The sequence below is a fragment of the Salmo trutta genome, chromosome 21 (assembly GCF_901001165.1).
Source record: "Salmo trutta chromosome 21, fSalTru1.1, whole genome shotgun sequence".
NCBI lineage: Eukaryota > Metazoa > Chordata > Actinopteri > Salmoniformes > Salmonidae > Salmo > Salmo trutta.
The window spans coordinates 24,428,052-24,452,309 of record NC_042977.1 but is presented as its reverse complement, the minus strand read 5'-3'; the positions used below and the strand labels follow the sequence as shown (position 1 = coordinate 24,452,309).

Here is a 24,258-nt window from a genome sequence, read left to right as displayed (position 1 = left end):
AAATAAAATGTTGAAAAGTTTCATTTTGGGCCGTGAAAATCCATGGGAACATTATTACTGCTTAATATAATAGGCTGCAGATTTTTTTGATTTTTACTTTCAAATGTCATTACCAAGATTGAATACAAAAGTCAAACAAGAGGTATTATCTATATAACAACCACATGTATCTTAATTCATCTGTTCATTCATAAAATGGTACGATAAAAAAGAAGAAGTTAATATTATCTCAAAGCGGTTCAAATATTGTCTAGACAATAACAACAGTTATTTCTGTAGGGGAAAGCCCCTTCTCATAATTTGACCATAAATGAGTAGGCTATAGCTCACAGACAGTTGACGGAAGAGCAGAATATGTGCACTAGACTAGGTTGTCATGTGTGAATTGTAACAAAACCCACATAGAGGCGTAATAACTTTCTCTCTGCAAGTTTCTGCCTCTGATCTGTGAAAGACCGGGAGTGGAGAACATAACCTTAGAAAAGTTTTAGGCTAGGACATCTGAAGAAATGTTGTGAGGATGTTATATTCTGCAACAATGTGGCAGATATTGCTCTATAACCATAAACACTAAAGCACATTTTGGAATTTTTAAATCGTGGACACTGGAACACATTCTTTTTGTATTTTTTGTATTGTTTTTTTGGTCATGAAAATGTTTTCAAATAAGCACTATTTGATGGTGATTATGCGTTCCGTGATGTCTCTACTGTTCTGTGTCCAGGTCGGTCTGGCTTTCTCTGTAGCTGGACAGGAGAACACTTGTGATGCAAACAGCAGCGTCTACTATGTAGGAGAATGGTATTTTTTAGACTCGGACCACTGCACGCAGTGTGAATGCACCACAGAGGGGTCTTCTTGTGCAAGGACGGAATGCACCTCTTTGCCCACCGCTTGCATCCATGTCAGCCACTATCCCACTGATTGCTGCCCAAGCTGTGAGAAGATAGGCTGTGAGTACCGGGGAGAGGTGTACGAACTGGGACAAAACTTCCAGGTAGGCTACAATAAATATTGACGTACTTGTCACGATATGATCAGGTGAATCTTTTTCTCGAATGAATAAAAATAATATTTCTGGGTTGTCACTTCTCAAATGTCTATTGAGTTGACTGATGTATATTGATTTTCCTCTTACTGTCATGATGGTCGTTCTGCTACCTCCTGAAGTCGGCGCTGCAAAGTCTGTCTGTGCGCAAATACACACCTCCAAATTTGGAGATATTATTCAAAAGTTAGGTATTTCTTTTCCTGTTCACAACTCTTTGGGGATCTCAGACGATACGAAAGAGAGGTTGAACAGGCTAGTAATAGGGGTTGCAACAATTTCGGCGGATAATTTTAGAAGGAGAGGGTCCAAATTGTTTAGCCCGGCTGATTTGTAGGGGTCCAGATTTTGTAGCTCTTTCAGAACATAAGCTATCTGGATTTGGGTGAAGGAGAAATGGGGGAGGCTTGGGCAAGTTGCTGTGGGGGGTGCAGGGCTGTTGACCGGGGTAAGGGTAGCCAGGTAAAAAGCATGGCCAGCCGTAGAAAAATGCTTATTGAAATTCTCAATTATCGTGAATTTATCTGTGGTGACAGTTTCCTAGTGCAGTGGGCAGCTGGGAGGAGGTGCTTTTATTCTCCATGGACTTTACAGTGTCTCAGAACTTTTTGGAGTTTGTGCTACAGGATGCAAATTTCTGTTTGAAAATGCTAGCCTTTGCTTTTCTAACTGCCTGTGTATATTGGTTCCTGCCTTCCCTGAAAAGTTGCATATCGCGGGGGCTATTCGATGCTAATGCAGTACACCACAGGATGTTTTTGTGCTGGTCAAGGGCAGTCAGGTCTGGAGTGAACCAAGGGCTATATCTGTTCCTGGTTCAAGTCTTTTTGAATGGGGCATGCTTATTTAAGATGGTGAGGAAAGCACCTTTTTTTATTTTACCCCTTTTTTCCCCCAATTTCATGGTGTCCAATTGGTAGTAGTTACACTCATCGCTGCAACTCCCATATGGACTCAGGAGAGGCGAAGGTCAAGAGCCATGCGTCCTCCGAAACACAACCCAACCATGCCGCACTGCTTCTTGGCACAATGCACATCCAACCCAGAAGCCAGCCGCACCACTGTGTCACTGTACACCTGGTGACATGGTTAGCGTGCACTGCACCCGGCCTGACACAGGAGGCACTAGTGTGCAATGAGACAAGGATATCCCTGCCAGCCAAACCCTCCTCAACCCGGACGACGCTGGGCCAATTGTGTGCCGCCCCATGGACCTCCCAGTCGTGGCCGGCTGCAACAGAGCCTGGGCTCAAACCCAGAATCTCTGGTGGCACAGCTAGCACTGCAATGCAGTGCCTTAGACCACTGCGCCACCCGGGAGGCCCCAGGAAAGCACTTTTAAAGAATAACCAGGCATCCTCTAATGACGGAATGAGGTCAATATCCTTTCAGGATACCCGAGCCAGGTCGATTAGAAAGGCCTTCTTGCTGAAGTGTTTTAGGGAGCGTTTCACAGTGATGAGGAGTGGTCGTTTGACCGCAGACCCATTACGGACGCAGGCAATGAGGCAGGGATCGCTGAGATCCTGGTTGGATACAGCAGAGGTGTATTTGGAGGGCAGGATGGTTAGGATGATATCTATGAGGGTGCCCGTGTTTACGGATTTTGGGGTTGTACCTGGGAGGTTCATTGATAATTTGTGTGAGATTGAGGGCATCAAGCCTAGATTGTAGGATGGCCGGGGTGTTTAGCATGTCCCAGTTTAGGTCACCTAACAGCACGAGCTCTGAAGATAGATGGGGGGCAATCAGTTCACATATGGTGTCCAGGGCACAGCTGGGGGCAGAAGGTGGTCTATAGCAAGCGGCAACGGTGAGAGACTTGTTTCTGGAAAGTTTGATTTTTAAAAGTAGAAGCTCAAATTGTTTGGTTAGTAAGACAGAACTCTGCAGGCTAACTCTGCAGTAGATTGCAACTCCGCCCCCTTTGGCAGTTCTATCTTGTTGGAAAATGTTATAGTTAGGGATGGAAATGTCAGGGTTTTTGGTGGTCTTCCTAGGCCAAGATTCAGAAACGGCTAGGACATCCGGGTTGGCACAGTGTGCTAATGTGACAGGTTAAAGGAAATACTCATAGCCTATTATACATTAAAAAGTATTAGTAAGTTCATAGTATGTGAGGATCTTAAAACATCTAAGGTTAAAAAGATCATGCATTCTGTATTAGTGATAGAGATTGATAACATTCATATAATTGTGTTAAAGTTAAAATCCATCAAGTGTACAAAAGGTAAGAATTGTAAAAGAAATGTGTAAACGTTATATTGATTACTTTATTTTGTGGTGCCTAATTTAAGGGGAAAAGTGTTAATCTGTGATCTACTAAATGCTCTTTAATCCATGAGTCTGAGACCGATTGCTCTGGTCTCCACTCAAGTTCACGGGGAAATCGCGGTCTTTTCCTCATTACAGTAAAAGTTCTCGTTGAGGAAACAATACCGTATCACTCTCGTGATTATTTCTCCCCTTTTTCAGGTACGATATTGATGATAAAACTGAGTCATTTAAATGTAATAATTCGCTAACATGTCAAGAGTGTTTAAGGTGTGTCTTAGTAACATCTTGAGGAAGTTGAGTTAAGTTTGCAGAGTAATATGAGCCCTGCTCGGTTGCAGCTAAGGCTAGCTTCGTACTGAGAGTAGTTGCCATTTTATGTCGATCGTGAATGAACATGTGAATGAACATGTGCGTTGCTAATAAGATATGTTGCGGTGTTATGTGTATAAGGGTTTTTCAAACACTTGATTGACTGTTGATAAATTGAGTTATGGTTTACTGAGTTAAAGCTTTGTGCTTGACAGTTATATTGAAATGAGTGTATGTTTCAGTGAATTACAGTGTATACTGTTGTGACGTGAATAAGCCTTGTACCCTACAACACTAGCTCTTTCCTGTAGATCTGTTGTTTTGTAAAATGTGTTACTTGTGTAAAATGTGTTACTTTGGTAAAATGATTACAGTAAAAGTTCTCGTTGAGGAAACAATACCGTATCACTCTCGTGATTATTTCTCCCCTTTTTCAGGGGCGTAACATTTTTGGAGGCTCCGCTGAGATGGCTGCTCAGATGTCCAGTTTCCACATCCTGGTTGCTGAATTCCGAGCCAGCTAAATCCCCACATAACAACTCAGGCAGGCTGCAGTGAGGAAAGTGTTGCTGTTCGAGGAGAGCTGGAAGTTGGTGGTTAAGTACGTGTCAGCTGAGGCCATTGATCGACCATCAGAGACAGTAAGGACTATCTAATTCAGAGTCAACTCCTGCACAGTAAAAGTTCCTCCTGTTCTGTCAACATGACGACCGCCTTGGAAGAACTACAGGAAGAGGTAGTAGGAGAATTGCGCACCCTGACTAAAGACAAGTTACTAGAGATATGTGATTTCCTTGACATCTCAGGTGAACAGAGAAGAGATGTTCAAGACAAATCCCGCATATCATTGATGACTCACATTATGATGTTCCTTGAAAGAGAGGAAGCTGCAGAGTTAGAAGATGGCGGCATGTCGGAATTGTTGCTACTTAAAGACAAAATGACAGAGATGATCAGTGGTTTAGATAACAAAACAGGGCAAACTGACCATGATATTGAAACAGCCGGAACACATCACAGAATAGAGGAACTGAGAACTGCAACCCCACAACAAGGGGTGGGAACTGAGCAGATTACTGCAGCCAAAGCCAGTGATTCTCTGCGTCAGCCCCAACCCCATGCTAATCTTCAGGTGAGCGTGCCGCTCTCACCCAGTGCACAGCCCAGCTCATATTGGCGTAAAGAGTTTAAAATTTCTGGTCAGATAGGTGAACCGGGCCAGAAAGATAAACTGATTTTTTCCAGCCTTGCCCATCAGATCGAGAATGGACTTAACAGAGGCTATCCTGAGGTAGAAATAGTAGACGCAGTAGTCAGGGCTATTTCTCCAGGCTCACAGCTACGCAGCTACTTGGAAGGTAAACCCCAGCTAACTCTTACCACACTTAGATGTATCCTGCGTTCCCACTTCCAAGAGAAGAGTGCAACAGAGCTTTACAAACAGCTAGCTTCAGAAGCACAGCATAGCAAGGAGATCCCTCAAAGCTTCCTGATGCGCGTCTTAGATTTGAGGCAGAAAGTACTGTTTGCATCCCAGGAGTCAGAATCAGGGCTTAAGTATGACCCTGCTCTAGTCCAGCGCATGTGTTTACACACAGTCCTTACAGGTCTCCAGAGTGACAGTATCAGGATAGACATGCAGCCTCTCCTGCTAGATAGCGAAACATCAGATGAGGTTTTGCTAGAGAAGCTTAACATTGCTTGTGCTAATGAGATAGAAAGACGAAACAAAAAGCGGTTTAATGCCCCACAGCCTGTTACAACTGTAAGTGTAGTCCAGTTAGAAGATACGCCAACTGCAAAGTGTCCTGTGAAGGAAGCCAAAGCTAAGATACCCGCAGAACTGTTAACAGAGTTAGCTGAACTTAAGACAGGTGTAGCTTCTCTAAAAGGTCTCAGTGCAGAGATTGCTCAGATTAAGGAGACATTACGGCAGCCTATGTTTCAGTCCCCGCCTTGTGTCTATGCCCCACCTCCAGTTAGGAGGCCAGATAGGGACCCCCAGCCACCTGTTTCCCAGCTGCAGTATTACAGCAACTACAGTCAGCCCCAAGCACCTGACCCTGCGCAGCAGCAATATGCACCTAACCTGTATACCAACCGTTCTGCTCAAGCTCCAAGGAGGTGTTTTGTCTGCCAGCGGGCCAGAACAGATGCACGCTGCACACACTGCTTCCGATGTGGGAGTGGAGAACATTTTCAAGCTGGATGTAAAATCCGGGGAGTCAGACCATCAAGAGAGGCCCCTTTAAACGGGGAAGGGTTACCGCTGAGGGACGAGTGTTAACCGTAGCTACCAAAAAGTCCCAGAAATGTGCAAATTGTGCCAGAGAAGATTCATTTGAGAACCTGAAACAATGTTCATCATGTAAAGAGACACTGTACTGTTCCAAAGTATGTCAAAACCAACATTGGACTAAACATAGGGAAAAATGCACTCACCTGAAAATTGACTCTACCAGGGAAAGGTTTTCCTGCACAGAGGAAAATGCCCACTCTTTACCATCCCTAGCTCAAGGTTGCCACCCCCGTAAGGTCACCTCGCTAGTCGGCAGACAGTGCCTTATTGAGTGTCACCTGAATCGCCACCACCTCCAAGCTCTATGGGACACAGGCTCTCAGGTATCGGTCATTGATGAACGATGGAAAGAGAAATCTCTCCCAAACGCAAGGCTGAGAGATGTTTCAGAAATACTGGACTCACCTGATGATCTAAGGTTGACTGCAGCAAATGGGACTGAAATGCCGTACCTGGGATGGATTGAAACAACTTTTCGGCTAGCCTCTGAAACTGACCAAACAAAGGAACTGATCATCCCAGTGCTGGTAATGAAAGGCTGTCACCTATCGCATCCCATCATAGGTTTCAATGTTATCGAGCACATCCTGACAATGACTGAAAAGACTAAACGATACAGTGCAGTAAAAACAGCTTTCCCAAGCCTCAAAAGAAACAAGGTGAGAGCTTTTATACAGGCTGTTAGCGCAGAACAGACAGATGAATACGCAGTGAAAACCAAGAAAGAGAAGGTTGCTGTACCAAAACACAGTAGCATTCAGATTGAGTGCCGTGTAGCTTCCCAGCCTTTCAAAGAGGACATGATAATGCTTTTCCAGCCAGACCTGAACCCGCAGTGGCCAGACGACCTGGAGTTCTTTGACACACTAGTCAGAGTCAGGAAAGGTGTTTTTCCAGTTGTCATGCTTGATGTCTCTAACCCCACTGACGACGACATTGCCCTGCTAGGACGCACAATAATCGGTACAGTACAAACCATTATAACTGTGTTACCTGCCCAGGTCTTTGAAAAAACTGTCACCCCAGCCACAGTGAATCACACAAGCGTTCGAACCCCATGTACTGCTACTGAACAGTGGGATCCACCAGTAGGTTTAAATCACCTCACCGAAGAGCAGAGAGAGGTTGTTAGGCAAATGCTTAGAGAAGAGTGCCACTCCTTCTCCAGATCAGACAATGACATTGGCTGTATTGAACGATTGAAAATGACTATTTCTCTAAAGGACTCTGAACCAGTCAAGCGCACATACATGTCAGTGCCCAGGCCACTGTATCAGGAGATGAAGGGTTACCTTTATGACCTCATAGCCCAGGGCTGGGTTAGGAAGTCAAACTCTTCATATTCTTCACCTGTCGTGTGCGTTCGGAAGAAGGACGGGACCCTCCGGTTGTGTATAGATTACAGAGACCTGAACAGAAAGACACATCCCGACCGCCAGCCTATCCCTCGGGTCCAAGACATCATGGACAGTTTAGGTGGTAATTCCTGGTTCTCCCTCTTAGACCAGGGAAAAGCGTATCACCAGGGGTTCATCTCTGAAGAAAGCAGACCACTGACAGCATTTGTGACCCCATGGGGACTCTATGAGTGGATACGTATGCCATTCGGCCTCATGAACGCTCCTGCAGCTTTTCAGCGGTGTATGGAGGAGTGTTTGGAAGGGCTCCGGGATAACATCTGCATTCCTTATCTGGACGACACGCTAGTTTTCAGTAAAACTTTCGACAGCCATGTGAATGATGTGCGAAAAGTTTTGCAGCGTCTCAGAGAGTATGGCATTAAACTCAAACCAAGTAAGTGTGATCTCTTTAAACCCCAGGTCCGTTATTTGGGAAGAATAGTGTCTGCAGAGGGCAGCCGAGTTGACCCAGCCGATTTTGAAGCAGTAAGAGCATTGAAAGAAATCAGACCAGAGACTGTGGGCCAGCTCAGAAAAATGCTTGGTTTGCTCACTTACTACAGACAGTACATCAAAGACTTTTCTAGGAGGGCCAGCTGCCTGTATGACCTCCTGAAATCAGATTCAGAGAAATTACCTCACCACCCACGGAAAACAAAAACAAAGAAAGCAAGCCATGTGGTGCCCTCAAACAAGCCAATCCTGTGGACTGACCAGCATCAACAGGCACTTGAACAGCTGATTGAGTGTTTGCTTCACCCACCAGTCTTAGGTTTCCCTGATTTCACTCAGCCATTTGTTGTACACACTGATGCGTCACACCAAGGCTTGGGAGCAGTTCTGTATCAAAAGCAAGATGCGAAGCTTAGAGTCATTGCTTATGGCTCTCGAACCTTAACAGCCGCTGAGAAGAACTATCACTACCACTCGGGCAAGCTAGAATTTCTAGCTCTGAAATGGGCAATCACTGATAAGTTCCGTGATTATTTGTACTATGCTCCGACCTTCACTGTATACAGCGATAACAACCCGCTCAGCTACATTCTGTCTACTGCAAAACTGAACGCAACCACTTCCAGGTGGGTTGCAGAATTGGCTGATTTCCACTTTACAATAAAGTACAGGCCAGGCAGAGAGAACGGCGATGCCGATGCTTTGTCAAGAATGCCACTGGATGTAGAGTCACTGATGGAAGAATGTTCTGAGGAGCTTCCACCAGACACCATTGCCGCCACGATACAAGCAGTTGAGGTACAGAAAGAGGCTGTTGTACCTTGGTCACTTTCAGCTGCATCGATGTCAGTATCAGCTGGAGGTGAGACAACCACTGCAACAATCAGCTCGATCCCAAAAGATGGGATAAGAGAAGCACAAGAATCTGATCCAGTCATCCGTCCTGTGCTAAATTTCAAACTGTCTGGTTCCAAACCGCCAGTTAAAGAGCAAAAGGAATGCAGTCCAAAGACAAAATGCCTATTCAGGGAATGGGACAAATTGACAATAGACAGTGATGGCATTCTGTACAGAATTACTACAGCCCGCAAGCAGTTAGTTCTACCAGAGCAGTACAAAGGTAAAGTGATGGAAGAGTTGCACAATAACATGGGACACCAAGGTACTGACCGCACTGTATCACTAGTACGTGACCGCTTCTTCTGGCCATATATGCAATCTGACATCGAGCACTATGTGACTAAAACTTGTTGCTGTGTCAAGCAGAAAAAGCCAGCCCATGAAACAAGAGCTCCTCTGACAAACATTGTGACAACACAGCCATTTGAACTGGTATGTATAGACTTCCTTCATCTCGACAGATGCAAAGGGGGTTATGAGTACATCCTCGTGATTGTTGATCATTTTACACGTTTCACTCAAGCCTACGCCACCACATCAAAGTCAGGTAAAACTGCTGCAAATCTCATCTTCAATGACTTTGCCCTGAAGTTCGGGTTCCCGTCCCGCATCCACCATGACCAAGGGGGAGAATTTGAAAATCAGTTGTTCCATCAATTAAAGAAACTCAGTGGCATGGCGGGGTCCAGAACAACGCCCTATCACCCGATGGGGAACGGTCAAGTGGAACGCATGAACAGAACAGTGTTGCAAATGTTAAAGACACTAACTGAGACACAAAAGTCAAACTGGAAGGAGTCTCTGAATAAACTGGTTTATGCCTATAACTGCACCCGTTGCGAAGTGACTGGCTATTCACCATTTTATCTTCTGTTTGGGAGATCACCCAGGCTTCCAGTTGATATGCTCTTTGGATTGTGCACAGAGGCAGGTTCCAGTAACCAGCGAGACTACGTGGAGAACTGGAAACGAGGGATGGAAGAAGCATACGCCATTGCAAATGAAAATGCTCAGAAAGCCGCTGACAGAAGTAAGAAGTACTATGACGCTAAAGTTAGGAGTTCAGTGCTACAGCCTGGCGAGCGAGTTCTGATTAAAAACCTGACACCAAGAGGAGGACCAGGAAAACTCCGTAACTATTGGGAAGATACAATTCACACAGTAGTGAGACAAATGGGTTCAGACCTGCCGATTTATGAATTGAGACCAGAAAAGGGTAGGGGACGCTCCAGGGTCCTGCACAGAAACCTGCTCATGTCCTGTGACCACTTACCTTTTGAGACGCAACCAGAAATGACCAAAGATGACAAAAGTCAGAAAAAAAGGAGACATCAGCCTGACTCAGAGCCTCTAGATTCTGATGAAGACAGCGGTGATGAATATGACCTTCATCATGAGCCGCTACAGGTTCCCACATCTACAGTACCTGAGGGGAGGAATGCTGAACCAGCGAGAGAGTGGGAACACAGGCCTCCACCAGTGAAACAGACAGTTGCCGTGCCAGTCCCTGATACGCAACCAGCACAGCCTCTGGTTGAAAAGCGGCTGGAGGAGACAACAGTTAAAGACCGGCCTGCTGAGGAGATGAACTTGCCTGCTGAGGAGATGAACTTGCCTGCTGAAAATTTGCCTGATGATCGTCCACCAAGTGCCTTTCCTTCATTAACTGCTGCTGCTGAACCCGAGGAACCGGCCTACCAGCTGCCACAAAGAGAGAGACACCCTCCAAGGCGTATCAACTATGATCATCTTGGTATCCCTTCCTGCTACAGTATCCAGCCACAGTTGTTCCCTGTCTACTCTGCACCAGGAATGGTTCCATGGCTGCCATCACTACAGCAATGTTACTTTCAGCCACCTTACATGTATGGGCTTCAGCAAACATGAGGCTACAGAGTTGACATGTTTGACCATGGACTACTGACTGATTTCAGACTGTCACAAGAGACAATTTGCAGACTATGCATATAGACCATTAAAAGTGATGGACTGTTGATCAATAGTATGAGAAAAGACTGCTTATGGACTGTTTATACAGCTGGTCAACAGATATGGACTGTGAAAATAACTTGTTAGTTATATTTGAACTGTGACCCTTGACCTCTGCTCAAGTACTACCTTACAGAAGAGGATTTCCTAGGTCCAGTGCATACAGACTGTTGTTGAAGACAATGTTGGTAATGTTGGGACAACATTTATTTTGTCGGGGAGAGTGTGACAGGTTAAAGGAAATACTCATAGCCTATTATACATTAAAAAGTATTAGTAAGTTCATAGTATGTGAGGATCTTAAAACATCTAAGGTTAAAAAGATCATGCATTCTGTATTAGTGATAGAGATTGATAACATTCATATAATTGTGTTAAAGTTAAAATCCATCAAGTGTACAAAAGGTAAGAATTGTAAAAGAAATGTGTAAACGTTATATTGATTACTTTATTTTGTGGTGCCTAATTTAAGGGGAAAAGTGTTAATCTGTGATCTACTAAATGCTCTTTAATCCATGAGTCTGAGACCGATTGCTCTGGTCTCCACTCAAGTTCACGGGGAAATCGCGGTCTTTTCCTCATTACAGTAAAAGTTCTCGTTGAGGAAACAATACCGTATCACTCGTGATTATTTCTCCCCTTTTTCAGGTACGATATTGATGATAAAACTGAGTCATTTAAATGTAATAATTCGCTAACATGTCAAGAGTGTTTAAGGTGTGTCTTAGTAACATCTTGAGGAAGTTGAGTTAAGTTTGCAGAGTAATATGAGCCCTGCTCGGTTGCAGCTAAGGCTAGCTTCGTACTGAGAGTAGTTGCCATTTTATGTCGATCGTGAATGAACATGTGAATGAACATGTGCGTTGCTAATAAGATATGTTGCGGTGTTATGTGTATAAGGGTTTTTCAAACACTTGATTGACTGTTGATAAATTGAGTTATGGTTTACTGAGTTAAAGCTTTGTGCTTGACAGTTATATTGAAATGAGTGTATGTTTCAGTGAATTACAGTGTATACTGTTGTGACGTGAATAAGCCTTGTACCCTACAACACTAGCTCTTTCCTGTAGATCTGTTGTTTTGTAAAATGTGTTACTTGTGTAAAATGTGTTACTTTGGTAAAATGATTACAGTAAAAGTTCTCGTTGAGGAAACAATACCGTATCACTCTCGTGATTATTTCTCCCCTTTTTCAGGGGCGTAACACTAAAGCAGTGAATAAAACAAAATTAGGGAGGAGGCTTCTAATGTTAACATGCATGAAACCAAGGCTTTTACAGTTACAGAGGTCAATAAATGAGAGCGCCTGGGGAATGGGAGTGGAGCTAGGCACTGCATGGCCTGGATTAAACTCTACATCACCAGAGGAACAGAGGAGGAGTAGGATAAGGGTATGGCTAAAGGCTATGGGAACTGGTCGTCTAGTACGTTCGGAACAGAGAGTAAAAGGAGCAGGTTTCTGGGCACGGTAGAATAGATTCAAGGCATAATGTACAGACAAGGGAATGGTAGGATGTGAATACAGTGGAGGTAAACCTATGCATTGAGTGACGATGAGAGAGATATTGTCTCTAGAAACATCATTTAAACCAGGTGAGGTCAACGCATGTGTGGGAGGTGGAACTAAAGGGTTAGCTAAGGCGTATTGAGCAGGGCTAGAGGCTCTACAGTGAAATAAGGCAATAATCACTAACCAGAACAGCAATGATCAAGGCATATTGACATTAGGGAGAGGCATGCGTAGCCGAGTGATCATAGGGTCCAGTGAGTAGCTCAGCGGGCTGGAGACACGGCGATTCAGACAGCTAGCGGGCCGGGGCTAGCAAGCTAGCAGAAGAAGGACGAGGGACGTAGTGACGGAAGAAGTCTGTTGTAGCCCTCTCGTGCTGTTACTGTCGGCAGATCAGTCGTGATGGATCAGCAGGGCTCCGTGTGGTAAAAGGGTCCAGACCAATTGGCAAAATAGGTATAGTGGCCAAAGAATTTCGCCGATGGGCCTCTTCAGCTAACAGTCTGATATGCTCTAGACAGCTAGCGGGCCGCGGCTAGCAGGCTAGCAGATGGGCATTCAGGGGACGTCACGACGGAGGAGCCAGTTGAAAAAAACCCTCAGGCAGATTACGTCAGTAGTCCAGTCGTGATGAATCGGCGGGTCTCCGTGTCGGCAGTCAAAGGGGTCCAGGCCAATTGGCAAAATAGGTATTGTAGCCCAAGGAGTGGCTGATGGACCTCTTCGGCTAGCCGGGAGATGGGCCTAGCAGAGGCTAGCTCCAGGCTAATTGGTTCTTGCTTTGGAACACAGAGACGTTAGCCAGGAGTGACCACTTGGATAGCATCTAGCTATCTGCAATGATCCAGGACAAAAGGTTCAGTGCTTGCGGTAGGAATCCGGAGATATGGAGAAAAATAAGTCCGATTTGCTCAGGTTTGAATCACACTGTGCAGACTGGTAAGAGTCGTTCGGGCTAAAGGTTAGCTGATGACCGCTAGCAGTGGCTAGCTGACTACTAGCTAGTAGCTAGTTAGCTGGCTAGCTTCTGTTGGGGGTTCCAGTTCAAAAGTAAAGAAAATAGCAGATCCATACCACATTGGGTAAGGCGGATTGCAGGAGAGTATGTTGAAGTTGAGGTTAAGAAAAATATTTAAAAAATATATGCATAGAAATAAGATATAAAAATATATATATAAAGATATATATACACGGACACAACAAGACGAAGACAAAGACGTCTGACTGCTACGCCATCTTGTTTGGATACAGTATAGCTGGTTTATTTTACACCTGCTCAATTAGGTTAGTAGCTGAAAAGCTGTTACTGACAGGGACTGTAACTTGTGGAGATACTGCCACATGGAGGCAGTATGCTGCTGTTAAATGCTGAATCTTGCTACATTTACAGCCAGTCTATTGAAATGTGACAGTGCAGATGTAAATTGAGAGAACAAATATAGACATAAATCACCCAGTTGATATTGAGATTCTCCTGGGGGCACATTGTAAATGTTTTGATAATCTCCTTCATGGTCCTCATCCATAATATTGAATGGGTTCTTCAGTCATATTTGTTGTTTGTTTCTAATTGCATCTATGTTTCTTGTTTGTGATTAGGTTGCTGTGCTATTGATTACATACAACTCTTTGTTGTCTGTTGCTATAACCAGCAGAATCATTAGCCACTGTTCAACCTGCTTGAAGAATAAACTCCTTTGCGTCAGTGGAAAGAGGAAAGCAGAGCCAACAAAGCCAAGCAGAAATGCAATACCCCCTCAGTCAATGAATTAGAATATGAAACGACTCTGGCAACAGAAAAGCCAAGCCAGTGAGATTTACTCTTGGCTCATTGTCCTCTTGATGAGGTTATTATGGTTAATGGGCGATCCCTAAGGGGATAATCAGAGGCCCTCTGACACAGCACTGGATGAGCTAAGAGACATTAAGCCCAGAGCCTCATGGTGTTAGTTTCTTCCACTTCATTTAACCCAACCTCTGTATCTGAACCACATGCAGAGATGCTGATAACCATCCAATACCGTGACAGGGGAAAACATCTGTTAACGGTTTACATGAACTCAATACAATAAAATATACATTACACATAACAGTACCAGTCAGAAGTTTGGACAAACCTACTCATTCAAGGGTTTTTCTTTATTTTGCTATGTTCTACATTGTCGAATAATAGTGAAGACATCAAAACTATGAATTTGATTTTTTTATTTCACCTTTATTTAACCAGGTAGGCAAGTTGAGAACAAGTTCTCATTTACAATTGCGACCTGGCCAAGATAAAGCAAAGCAGTTCGACACATACAACAACACAGAGTTACACATGGAGTAAAACAAACATACAGTCAATAATACAGCAGAAAAATAAGTCTCTATACAATGTGAGCAAATGAGGTGAGATAAGGGAGGTAAAGGCAAAAAAAGGCCATGGTGGCAAAGTAAATACAATATAGCAAGTAAAACAATGGAATGGTAGATTTGCAGTGGAAGAAAGTGCAAAGTAGAAATATACTGCTCAAAAAATAAAGGGAACACTTAAACAACACATCCTAGATCTGAATGAAAGAAAAAATCTTATTAAATACTTTTTTCTTTACATAGTTGAATGTGCTGACAACAAAATCACACAAAAATAATCAATGGAAATCCAATTTATCAACCCATGGGGTCTGGATTTGGAGTCACACTCAAAATTAAAGTGGAAAATCACACTACAGGCGGATCCAACTTTGATGTAATGTCCTTAAAACAAGTCAAAATGAGGCTCAGTAGTGTGTGTGGCCTCCACGTGCCTCTATGACCTCCCTACAACGCCTGGGCATGCTCCTGGTGAGGTGGCGGATGGTCTCCTGAGGGATCTCCTCCCAGACCTGGACTAAAGCATCCACCAAATCCTGGACAGTCTGTGGTGCAACGTGGCGTTGGTGGATGGAGCGAGACATGATGTCCCAGATGTGCTCAATTGGATTCAGGTCTGGGGAACGAGCGGGCCAGTCCATAGCATCAATGCCTTCCTCTTGCAAGAACTGCTGACACACTCCAGCCACATGAGGTCTAGCATTGTCTTGCATTAGGAGGAACCCAGGGCCAACCGCACCAGCATATGGTCTCACAAGGGGTCTGAGGATCTCATCTCGATACCTAATGGCAGTCAGGCTACCTCTGGTGAGCACATGGAGGGCTGTGCGGCCCCCCAAAGAAATGCCACCCCACACCATGACTGACCCACCGCCAAACCGGTCATGCTGGAGGATGCTGCAGCCAGCATAACGTTCTCCACGGCGTCTCCAGACGACTCTGTCACGTCTGTCACGTGCTCAGTGTGAACCTGCTTTCATCTGTGAAGAGCACAGGGCGCCAGTGGCGAATTTGCCAATCTTGGTGTTCTCTGGCAAATGCCAAACGTCCTGCACGGTGTTGGGCTGTAAGCACAACCCCCACCTGTGGACGTCGGGCCCTCATACCACCCTCATGGAGTCTGTTTCTGACCGTTTGAGCAGACACATGCACATTTGTAGCCTGCTGGAGGTCATTTTGCAGGGCTCTGGCAGTGCTTCTCCTGCTCCTCCTTGCACAAAGTCAGAGGTAGCGGTCCTGCTGCTGGGTTGTTGCCCTCCTACGGCCTCCTCCTTGTCTCCTGATGTACTGGCCTGTCTCCTGGTAGCGCCTCCATGCTCTGGACACTACGCTGACAGACACAGCAAACCTTCTTGCCACAGCTCGCATTGATGTGCCATCCTGGATGAGCTGCACTACCTGAGCCACTTGTGTGGGTTGTAGACTCCGTCTCATGCTACCACTAGAGTGATAGCACCGCCAGCATTCAAAAGTGACCAAAACACCAGCCAGGAAGCATAGGAACTGAGAAGTGGTCTGTGGTCCCCACCTGCAGAACCACTCCTTTATTGGGGGTGTCTTGCTAATTGCCTATAATTTCCACCTGTTGTCTATTCCATTTGCACAACAGCATGTGAAATTTATTGTCAATCAGAGTTGCTTCCTAAGTGGACAGTTTGATTTCACAGAAGTGTGATTGAGTTGGAGTTACATTGTGTTGTTTAAGTGTTCCCTTTATTTTTTTGAGCAGTGTAGAAATAATGGTGTGCAAAGGAGCAAAATAAATAAATACAGTAGGGGAAGAGGTAGTTGTTTGGGCTAAATTATAGATGGGCTATGTACAGGTGCAGTGATCTGTGAGCTGCTCTGACAGCTGGTGCTTAAAGCTAGTGAGGGAGATAAGTGTTTCCAGTTTCAGAGATTTTTGTAGTTCGTTCCAGTCATTGGCAGCAGAGAACTGGAAGGAAAGACGGCCAAATGAGGAATTGGCTTTGGGGATGACCAGAGAGATATACCTGCTGGAGCGCGTGCTACAGGTGGGTGCTGCTATGGTGACCAGTGAGCGGAGATAAGGGGGAACTTTACCTAGCAGGGTCTTGTAGATGACCTGGAGCCTGTAGGTTTGGCGACGAGTATGAAGCGAGGGCCAGCCAACGAGAGCGTACAGGTCGCAATGGTGGGTAGTATATGGGGCTTTGGTGACAAAATGGATGGCACTGTGATAGACTGCATCCAGTTTATTGAGTAGGGTATTGGAGGCTATTTTGTAAATGACATCGCCGAAGTCGAGGATCGTATGGTCAGTTTTATGAGGGTATGTTTGGCAGCATGAGTGAAGGATGCTTTGTTGCGAAATAGGAAGCCAATTCTAGATTTAACTTTGGATTGGAGATGTTTGATGTGAGTCTGGAAGGAGAGCTTACAGTCTAACCAGACACCTAGGTATTTGTAGTTGTCCACATATTCTAAGTCAGAACCGTTCAGAGTAGTGATGCTGGATGGGCGGGCAGGTGCAGGCAGCGATCGGTTGAAGAGCATGCATTTAGTTTTACTTGTATTTAAGAGCAGTTGGAGGCCACGGAAGGAGAGTTGTATGGCATTGAAGCTCGTCTGGAGGGTAGCAAACACAGTGTCCAAAGGAGGGGGATGACAGCAGCTGCTTTCCAATCTTTTGGAATCTCAGACGACACGAAAGAGAGGTTGAACATGCTAGTAATAGGGTTTGCAACAATTTCGGCAGATAATTTTAGAAAGAAAGGGTCCAGATTGTCTAGCCCGGCTGATTTGTAGGGGTCCAGATTTTGCAGCACTTTCAGAACATCAGCTGACTGGATTTGGGAGAGGGAGAAATGGGGAAGGCTTGGGCGAGTAGCTGTGGGGGGTGCAGTGCTGTTGACCGGGGTAGGGGTAGCCAGGTGGAAAGAATGGCCAGCCATAGAAAAATGCTTATTGAAATTCTCAATTATAGTGGATTTATCAGAGGTGACAGAGTTTCCTATCCTCAGTGCGGTGGGCAGCTGGGAGGAGGTGTTCTTATTCTCCATGGACTTTACAGTGTCCCAGAACTTTTTTGAGTTTGTGTTGCAGGAAGCAAATTTCTGCTTGAAAAAGCTAGCCTTGGCTTTTCTAACAGCCTGTGTATATTGGTTTCTAACTTCCCTGAAAAGTTGCATGTCACGGGGGCTGTTCTTTTGCTAATGCAGAACGCCACAGGATGTTTTGTGTTGGTTAAGGGCAGTCAGGTCTGGAGAGAACCAAGGGCTATATCTGTTCCTGTTTCTAAGTTTCTTGAATGGGGCATGCTTATTTAAGATGGTGAGGAAGGCATTACATTTTTTTTTTAAATAACCAAGCATCCTCTACTGACGGGATGAGGTCAATATCCTTCCAGGATACCCGGGCCAGGTCGATTAGAAAGGCTTGCTCACTGAAATGTTTCAGGGAGCGTATGACAGTGATGAGTGGAGGTCGTTTGACCGCTGACCAATTACGGATGCAAGCAATGAGGCAGTGATCGCTGAGATCTTGGTTGAAAACAGCAGAGGTGTATTTAGAGGGCAAGTTGGTTAGGATGATATCTATGAGGGTGCCCGTGTTTACAGCTTTGGGGTGGTACCTGGTAGGTTCATTGATCATTTGTGTGAGATTGAGGGCATCAAACTTAGATTGTAGAATGGCTGGGGTGTTAAGCATGTCCCAGTTTAGGTCACCTAGCAGCACGAGCTCTGAAGATAGATGGGGGGCAATCAGTTCACATATGGTGGCCAGAGCACAGCTGGGGGCAGAGGGTGGTCTATAGCAGGCGGCAACGGTGAGAGACTTGTTTCTGGAAAGTTGGATTTTTAAAAGTAGAAGCTCAAATTGTTTGGATGGTAAGACAGAACTCTGCAGTAGATTGCAAGTAGATTGACTTCCTAAGCCAGGATTCAGACACGGCTGGGACATCCGGGTTGGCAAAGTGTGCTAAAGCAGTGAATAAAACAAACTTAGGGAGGAGGCTTCTAATGTTAACATGCATGAAACCAAGGCTATTACGGTTACAGAAGTCATCAAAAGTGAGCGCCTGGGGAATAGGAGTGGAGCTTGGCACTGCAGGGCCTGGATTCACCTCTACATCATCAGAGGAACAGAGGAGGAGTAGGATAAGGGTACGGCTAAAAGCTATGAGAATTGGACGTTTATGACGACCGGAATAGAGAGTAAAAGTAGCAGGTTTCTGGGGGCGATAAAATAGCTTCAAGGTATAATGTACAGACAAAGGTATGGTAGGATGTGAATACAGTGGAGGTAAACCTAGGCATTGAGTGATGATGAGAGAGATATTGTCTCTAGAAACATCACTGAAACCAGAAGATGTCATAGCATGTGTGGGTGGTGGAACTGAAAGGTTGGATAAGGTATAATGAGCAGGGCTAGAGGCTCTACAGTGAAATAAGCCAATAAACACTAACCAGAAGAGCAATGGACAAGGCATATTGACATTAAGGAGAGGCATGCTTAGCCGAGTGATCATAAATGTCCAAGTGAGATTCAGACAGCTAGCCGGGCCATAGGTAGCAAGTTGGTAGAAGATGGAGGGAGGTCTGTTTTTAGCCACCTCGTGCGTTTCCGTCTGTAGATTAGTGGGGTTCTGTGTGGTAGGGGGGACCAGTCCAATTGGCAAAATAGTTATAGTTATAGTGGCCCAAGAAAATTCTCCGATAGACCTATTAAGATAGCAGCCGATAAGACAGCTAACGATTAGCGGGCCGCAGATGGGCGTTCAGGTTACGTCGCGACGGAGGGGCCAGTTGGATAACTCCCTCGGGCAGATAACGTCGGTTGTCCAGTCGTGAAAGCCCGATGGGGCTCCGCATTGGCAGTAAAACGAGTCCGGATAGGTGATTGTAGCCCAGGAGTGGCTGATAGAACTCTTCAGCTGGCTAGCTCCGGAATAATTGATGTTAGCTCCGGGACCGACGTTAGCCAATAGTCACTCGGGTAGCAGCTAGCTAGCTGCAAGATCCAGGTGTAAATGGCCAGAGCCTGCGGTAGAAATCCGTAGATATGGAGAGAAAAATAGGTCCGGTATGCTCTGGTCTGAGTCGCGCTGTACAAAACTGGCAATAGCTTTTCGAGCTAAGGGATAGCTGATGACCGCCAACCGTGGCTAGCTGAACTCCAACGTTAGCTAGTGAACTGGCCAGCCTCTAGCTAATCTCTGGCTAGTTTCTGTTGTGGATTTCAGATTTGAGGTAAATAATACTTCTTTTTTTAAATTGGTGAGGCGGGTTGCAGGAGAGTGTTTTGAGGTTGAGTTTTTAGAAAAAAATATATAAAAAGATATGCGACGAAAAGATGTAAATATATATATACACGGGACACGACAAGAGGAGGACAACGGACGTCTGACTGCTATGCCATCTTGGAATCAATTAACATATATGGAATCATGTAGTAACCAAAAAAGTGTTAAACAAATCAAAATATATTTTATATTTTTCAAAGTAGCCACCCTTTGCCTTAATGACAGCTTTGCACACTCTTGGCATTCTCTCTACCAGCTTCACCTGGAATGCTTTTCCAAAAGTCTTGAAGGAGTTCCCACATATGATGAGCACTTGTTAGCTGCTTTTCCTTCACTCTGCTGTCCAACTCATCCCAAACCATCTCAATTGGGTTGAGGTCGGGGGATTGTGGAGGCCAGGTCATCTGATGCAGCATTCCATCACTCTCCTTCTTGGTCAAATATCCCTTACACAGCCTGGAGGTGTGTTGGGTCATTGTCCTGTTGAAAAACTAATTTTAGTCCCACTAAGCGTAAACCGATGGGATGGCATATCGCTGCAGAATGCTCGGGTAGCCATGCTAGTTAAGTGGGCCTTGAATTCTAAATTAATCACAGACAGTGTCACCAGCAAAGCACCCCCACACCATCACACCTCCTCCTCCATGCTTCACGGTGGGAACCATTAATGCAGTGATCATCCATTCACCAACTCTGCGTCTCAGTGGCAGTCCTCATGAGAGCCAGTTTCATCATAGCACTTGATGGTTTTTGCTACTGCACTTGAAGAAACTTGAAAAGTTCTTGAACTTTTACAGACTGACTGACCTTCATGTCTTAAAGTAATGATATTTGAGCTGTTCTTGCCATAATATGGACTTGGTCTTTGGTCGAGTGCCCTGTCTCAATAAATGACAAATAACATCTTGGGAGGTATTTTCTGTCCAACTGCTCATGTCTAACAGTGATACAGTATCTGCCATTAGCAGTCTAAAGAACACTGGTAGGACTATGCCTGTGGCTGCATCCCAAATTACACCCTATTCCCCTATGGCTTCTGGTCAAAAGTAGTGCACTATAAAAGTAATAGGGTGCCATTTGGGACATCGTCTTCTGTCCCTGACAGCCTGTGTTCTGTTCTGTGTGATTGGCAGCCAAGTGAGTGCGAGCAGTGTACCTGTGACAGTGATGGCATCGCCCGCTGCCTGGTGGCAGACTGTGCCCCACCGCCCTGCGTCAACCCTGTCAACACCAATGGGAAGTGCTGCCCTGAATGCCCAGAGGGTGAGTGAACTGACCTCGTGGTTATTACATAGAACCTGTGAACGGATTACACATTTTTTAAAGATGTCCAGGAGAGACAGAGAAGTGGGTAATCTCCTGTGGATGATATAGAACATTAAGGGAAATAGGGAAAGAAGGAACTTGTCTAAGTATGTCTCACCTAAGTAGCAGCTAGCATATCCATCAGTGTCAATATCAGCTAGCTACAATCATGATTCCTAAATTATAATTAGCAAAACTCACTCAAATAACACCTATTTTTCTCCACACACGCTTACAGTAAGTGGCTGTGCGATATCAAAGGTCATCAAATTCTTTATTGACAATGAAGCATTCTATTTGATTCTACTCTAGGCAAAAGAAGATGAGAGAGGGCTAGATACAGGGAAGATGATGTTCACATTCCTCACATTGTCTATTCTCTGTGCAGAAACAGTTGTTCATAATTGACCGCTTATTGTGATTGATGCCTGCCGTTAGTTTTGTCACATTACTGTTGTCAGCACCACAAGCAGCAATATACTGTATGAATGTGATCATTTATCCAAACAAATAGAAGTAGTGGGGGAAGAATAACTGTATCAGCATGAAATAATGCTCTTCACACACCGTTACCAATGACCGATCCACTCTCTCCTGTTCTACTGAGACACACAATAGCTATTTAAAAGGAAGTTTATCGAGTTGGAAAATAGCCAGTTGAAGATTCTTTCATGGTTTGATTTTAGGTGGTCTATGACCGCACAATTAAGTTTTCATAGTTTTTTCAATTACAGTAATTCAGAGTTAATCAAGTCTTATTGTCTGTAGTTCAACTTCCACTGAAAATACCCTCTCCTCTTTACGGTAGAGGTGACAGTTATATCCTCATGGAAGTACAATGCAAAATATCACAACCAAATGGCAAGTCAAGAGATTGTGTGTTTCCCCAGGGCCCAACTGCTATGTGGATTTGACCCGCAACCATGTGATCCCAGGGGGGGAACCTGTATGGGTGGACTCCTGCACAAAGTGTCGCTGTCACGACTCAGGTGACGCTGGCTACTGGGAGGGCAACCGCTTGGCCACCTGTGCTCGCGTACATAACTGCACCCCTGAAGAGGCTAGCCAGAAGAACTGATGAAGTAGGACCAGTCATTTGCCCCGGTGTAGGGTGAAGCTGCCCCTAGACAGTGATCTTGCATTTCCTCCCACCAATGGTTAAGGTTAGCATTGGGGCAGGGTAAGCTGATCCTAGATCTGTACCATGGGGAAACGTCAACCCAGAATGCTTTTCCCCTGAAGGTTAGGTGGTTATCAGCAGGACTAGAAGAGGAAGAGACATTAACTGACATACTGTATCATGTAGTACCAATGTGGATCTATTTGCGTTCTCTTGTCTAAACCTAAACCTATTTCAAATGACTATCAATGAATGAACTTGTGAAGTGGCAGTTCACCCTCAAATCAAAGTTTGTTCAGACTTAAGAAGTGGTCTAATGTCAAGATGAGTTCACGTCCCACACAATCTGCTGTCGATACATAAAACGTATGCATGCATGACTGTAAGTCGCTTTGGATAAAAGCGTCTGCTAAATATTATATATATTATGTTATAAGCTCCAACTATAAGCCTCCATCCCAAATGAATGGGAAACAATGGCACTATCTATTTTTTGGGGAGATGGAGGCAGATAGCTGGATCGACACAACAGATGGTTTGGGACCATCTCATGATTCTCATCTTGATATTAAGACCAATTTGAAGATCTGAAAACACATCTGATTAACTTAGATTTGGGAGTGAACTATCTTTTCAACATTCCTTGACAAAAACATTTCCTAATGTAGTTGAAGGAGGGGGCAGTTTGACCCAACTGCCTCCTTAAACTGTACGTATACTGTAAACAAGGATTAAGCCAGTGAAGTAGTAAATGTATATTTCTACGCTAGTTAAACTGTTTCGATGTGATGTAGATTATAGAGACTATCCTACATTTTGAGATGTTACGCTTATTGGAAGACTTTATTAATTGAGGTATAACATCTCCATTGCATTTAAATTTGATATGAATGGAACGTTATAGATATGATAAAATAGGTTCTGAAAGCTAAAGGCTAGTGTAAGAAACATTAAGTAGTGTATGAATATCATAGTTATGTAAACTATAAACAACTCACTATCAGAATGTCAGAGACCCATAATTGTATAAAACTGTCTCAATTTTGCTGGACCCCAGGAAGAGTGGCTGCTGCCTTGGCAGCAGCTAATGGGGATCCATAATATACTGAATAAACATATAAAGGCAACATATAAGAACATCTGTCAATTTAAATAAATGTATTAGGCCCTAATCTATGGATTTCACATGACTGAGAATACAGATATGCATCTGTTGGTCACAGATACCTTAAAAAGGGTAGGGGTGTGGATCAGAAAACTAGTCAGCATCTGGTGTGATCACCATTTGCCTCATGCAGCGCGACTCATTTCCTTCGCAAAGAGTTGATCAGGCTGTTGATTGTGGCCTGTGGAATGTTGTCCCACTCCTCTTCAATGGCTGTGCGAAGTTGCTAGCTATTGGTGGGAACTGGAACACGCTGTCGTACATGCCGATCCAGAGCATCCAAAACATGCTCAATGGGTGGCATGTCTGGTGAGTATGCAGGCCATGGAAGAACTGGGACATTTTCAGCTTCCAGGAATTGTGTACAGATCCTTGCGACATGGGGCCATGCATTATTATGCTGAAACATGAGGTGATGGCAGCAGATGAATGGCACGACAATGGGCCTCAGGATCTCGTCACGGTATCTCTGTGCATTCAGATTTCCATTGATAAAATGCAATTGAGTTCTTTGTCCATAGCTTATGCCTGTCCATACCATAACCCCACCGCCACCATGGGGCACTCTGTTCAGCAAACCGCTCATTCACACGATGCCATACACGTGGTCTGCGGTTGTGAGGCCGGTTGGACATAATGCCAAATTCTCTGAAACAACGTTGGAGGCGGCTTATGGTAGAGAAATTAACATTAAATTATCTGGCAACAGCTCTGGTGGACATTCCTGCAGTCAGCATGCCAATTACACTCTCCTTCAAAACTTGAGACATCTGTGGCATTGTGTTGTGTGACAAACTTCACATTTTAGATTGGCCTTTTATTGTCCCCAGCACAAGGTTCACCTGTGTAATGACCATGCTGT

At 44.7% G+C, this 24,258-nt stretch overlaps 1 protein-coding gene across 2 annotated transcripts; it reads left to right on the top strand.

Moving 5' to 3' along the window:
- The first annotated feature begins 45 nt into the window (after positions 1–45).
- LOC115157013 (von Willebrand factor C domain-containing protein 2-like) lies at positions 46–23,461 on the top strand. Of its 2 annotated transcripts, XM_029704858.1 has the most exons (4): positions 46–142; positions 725–997; positions 20,940–21,069; positions 22,002–23,461. In XM_029704858.1, exons 1-4 carry the CDS (start codon positions 104–106, stop codon positions 22,187–22,189), a joined length of 630 nt encoding a protein of 209 aa, XP_029560718.1. In that variant the 5' UTR covers positions 46–103; the 3' UTR covers positions 22,190–23,461. The 2 variants fall into 2 exon arrangements, with proteins under 2 accessions (XP_029560718.1, XP_029560717.1); XM_029704857.1 differs by lacking the exon at positions 46–142 and having other exon boundaries at positions 170–997.
- Positions 23,462–24,258: the final 797 nt, after the last annotated feature.

Coding starts and splice junctions, on each gene's coding strand:
- LOC115157013 (XM_029704857.1), top strand. CDS start 650: ATGAAAATGTTTTCAAATAAGCACTATTTGATGGTGATTATGCGTTCC. Junction 998..20,939: donor AACTGGGACAAAACTTCCAG/GTAGGCTACAAT, acceptor TGTGATTGGCAG/CCAAGTGAGTGCGAGCAGTG. Junction 21,070..22,001: donor CTGCCCTGAATGCCCAGAGG/GTGAGTGAACTG, acceptor GTGTTTCCCCAG/GGCCCAACTGCTATGTGGAT.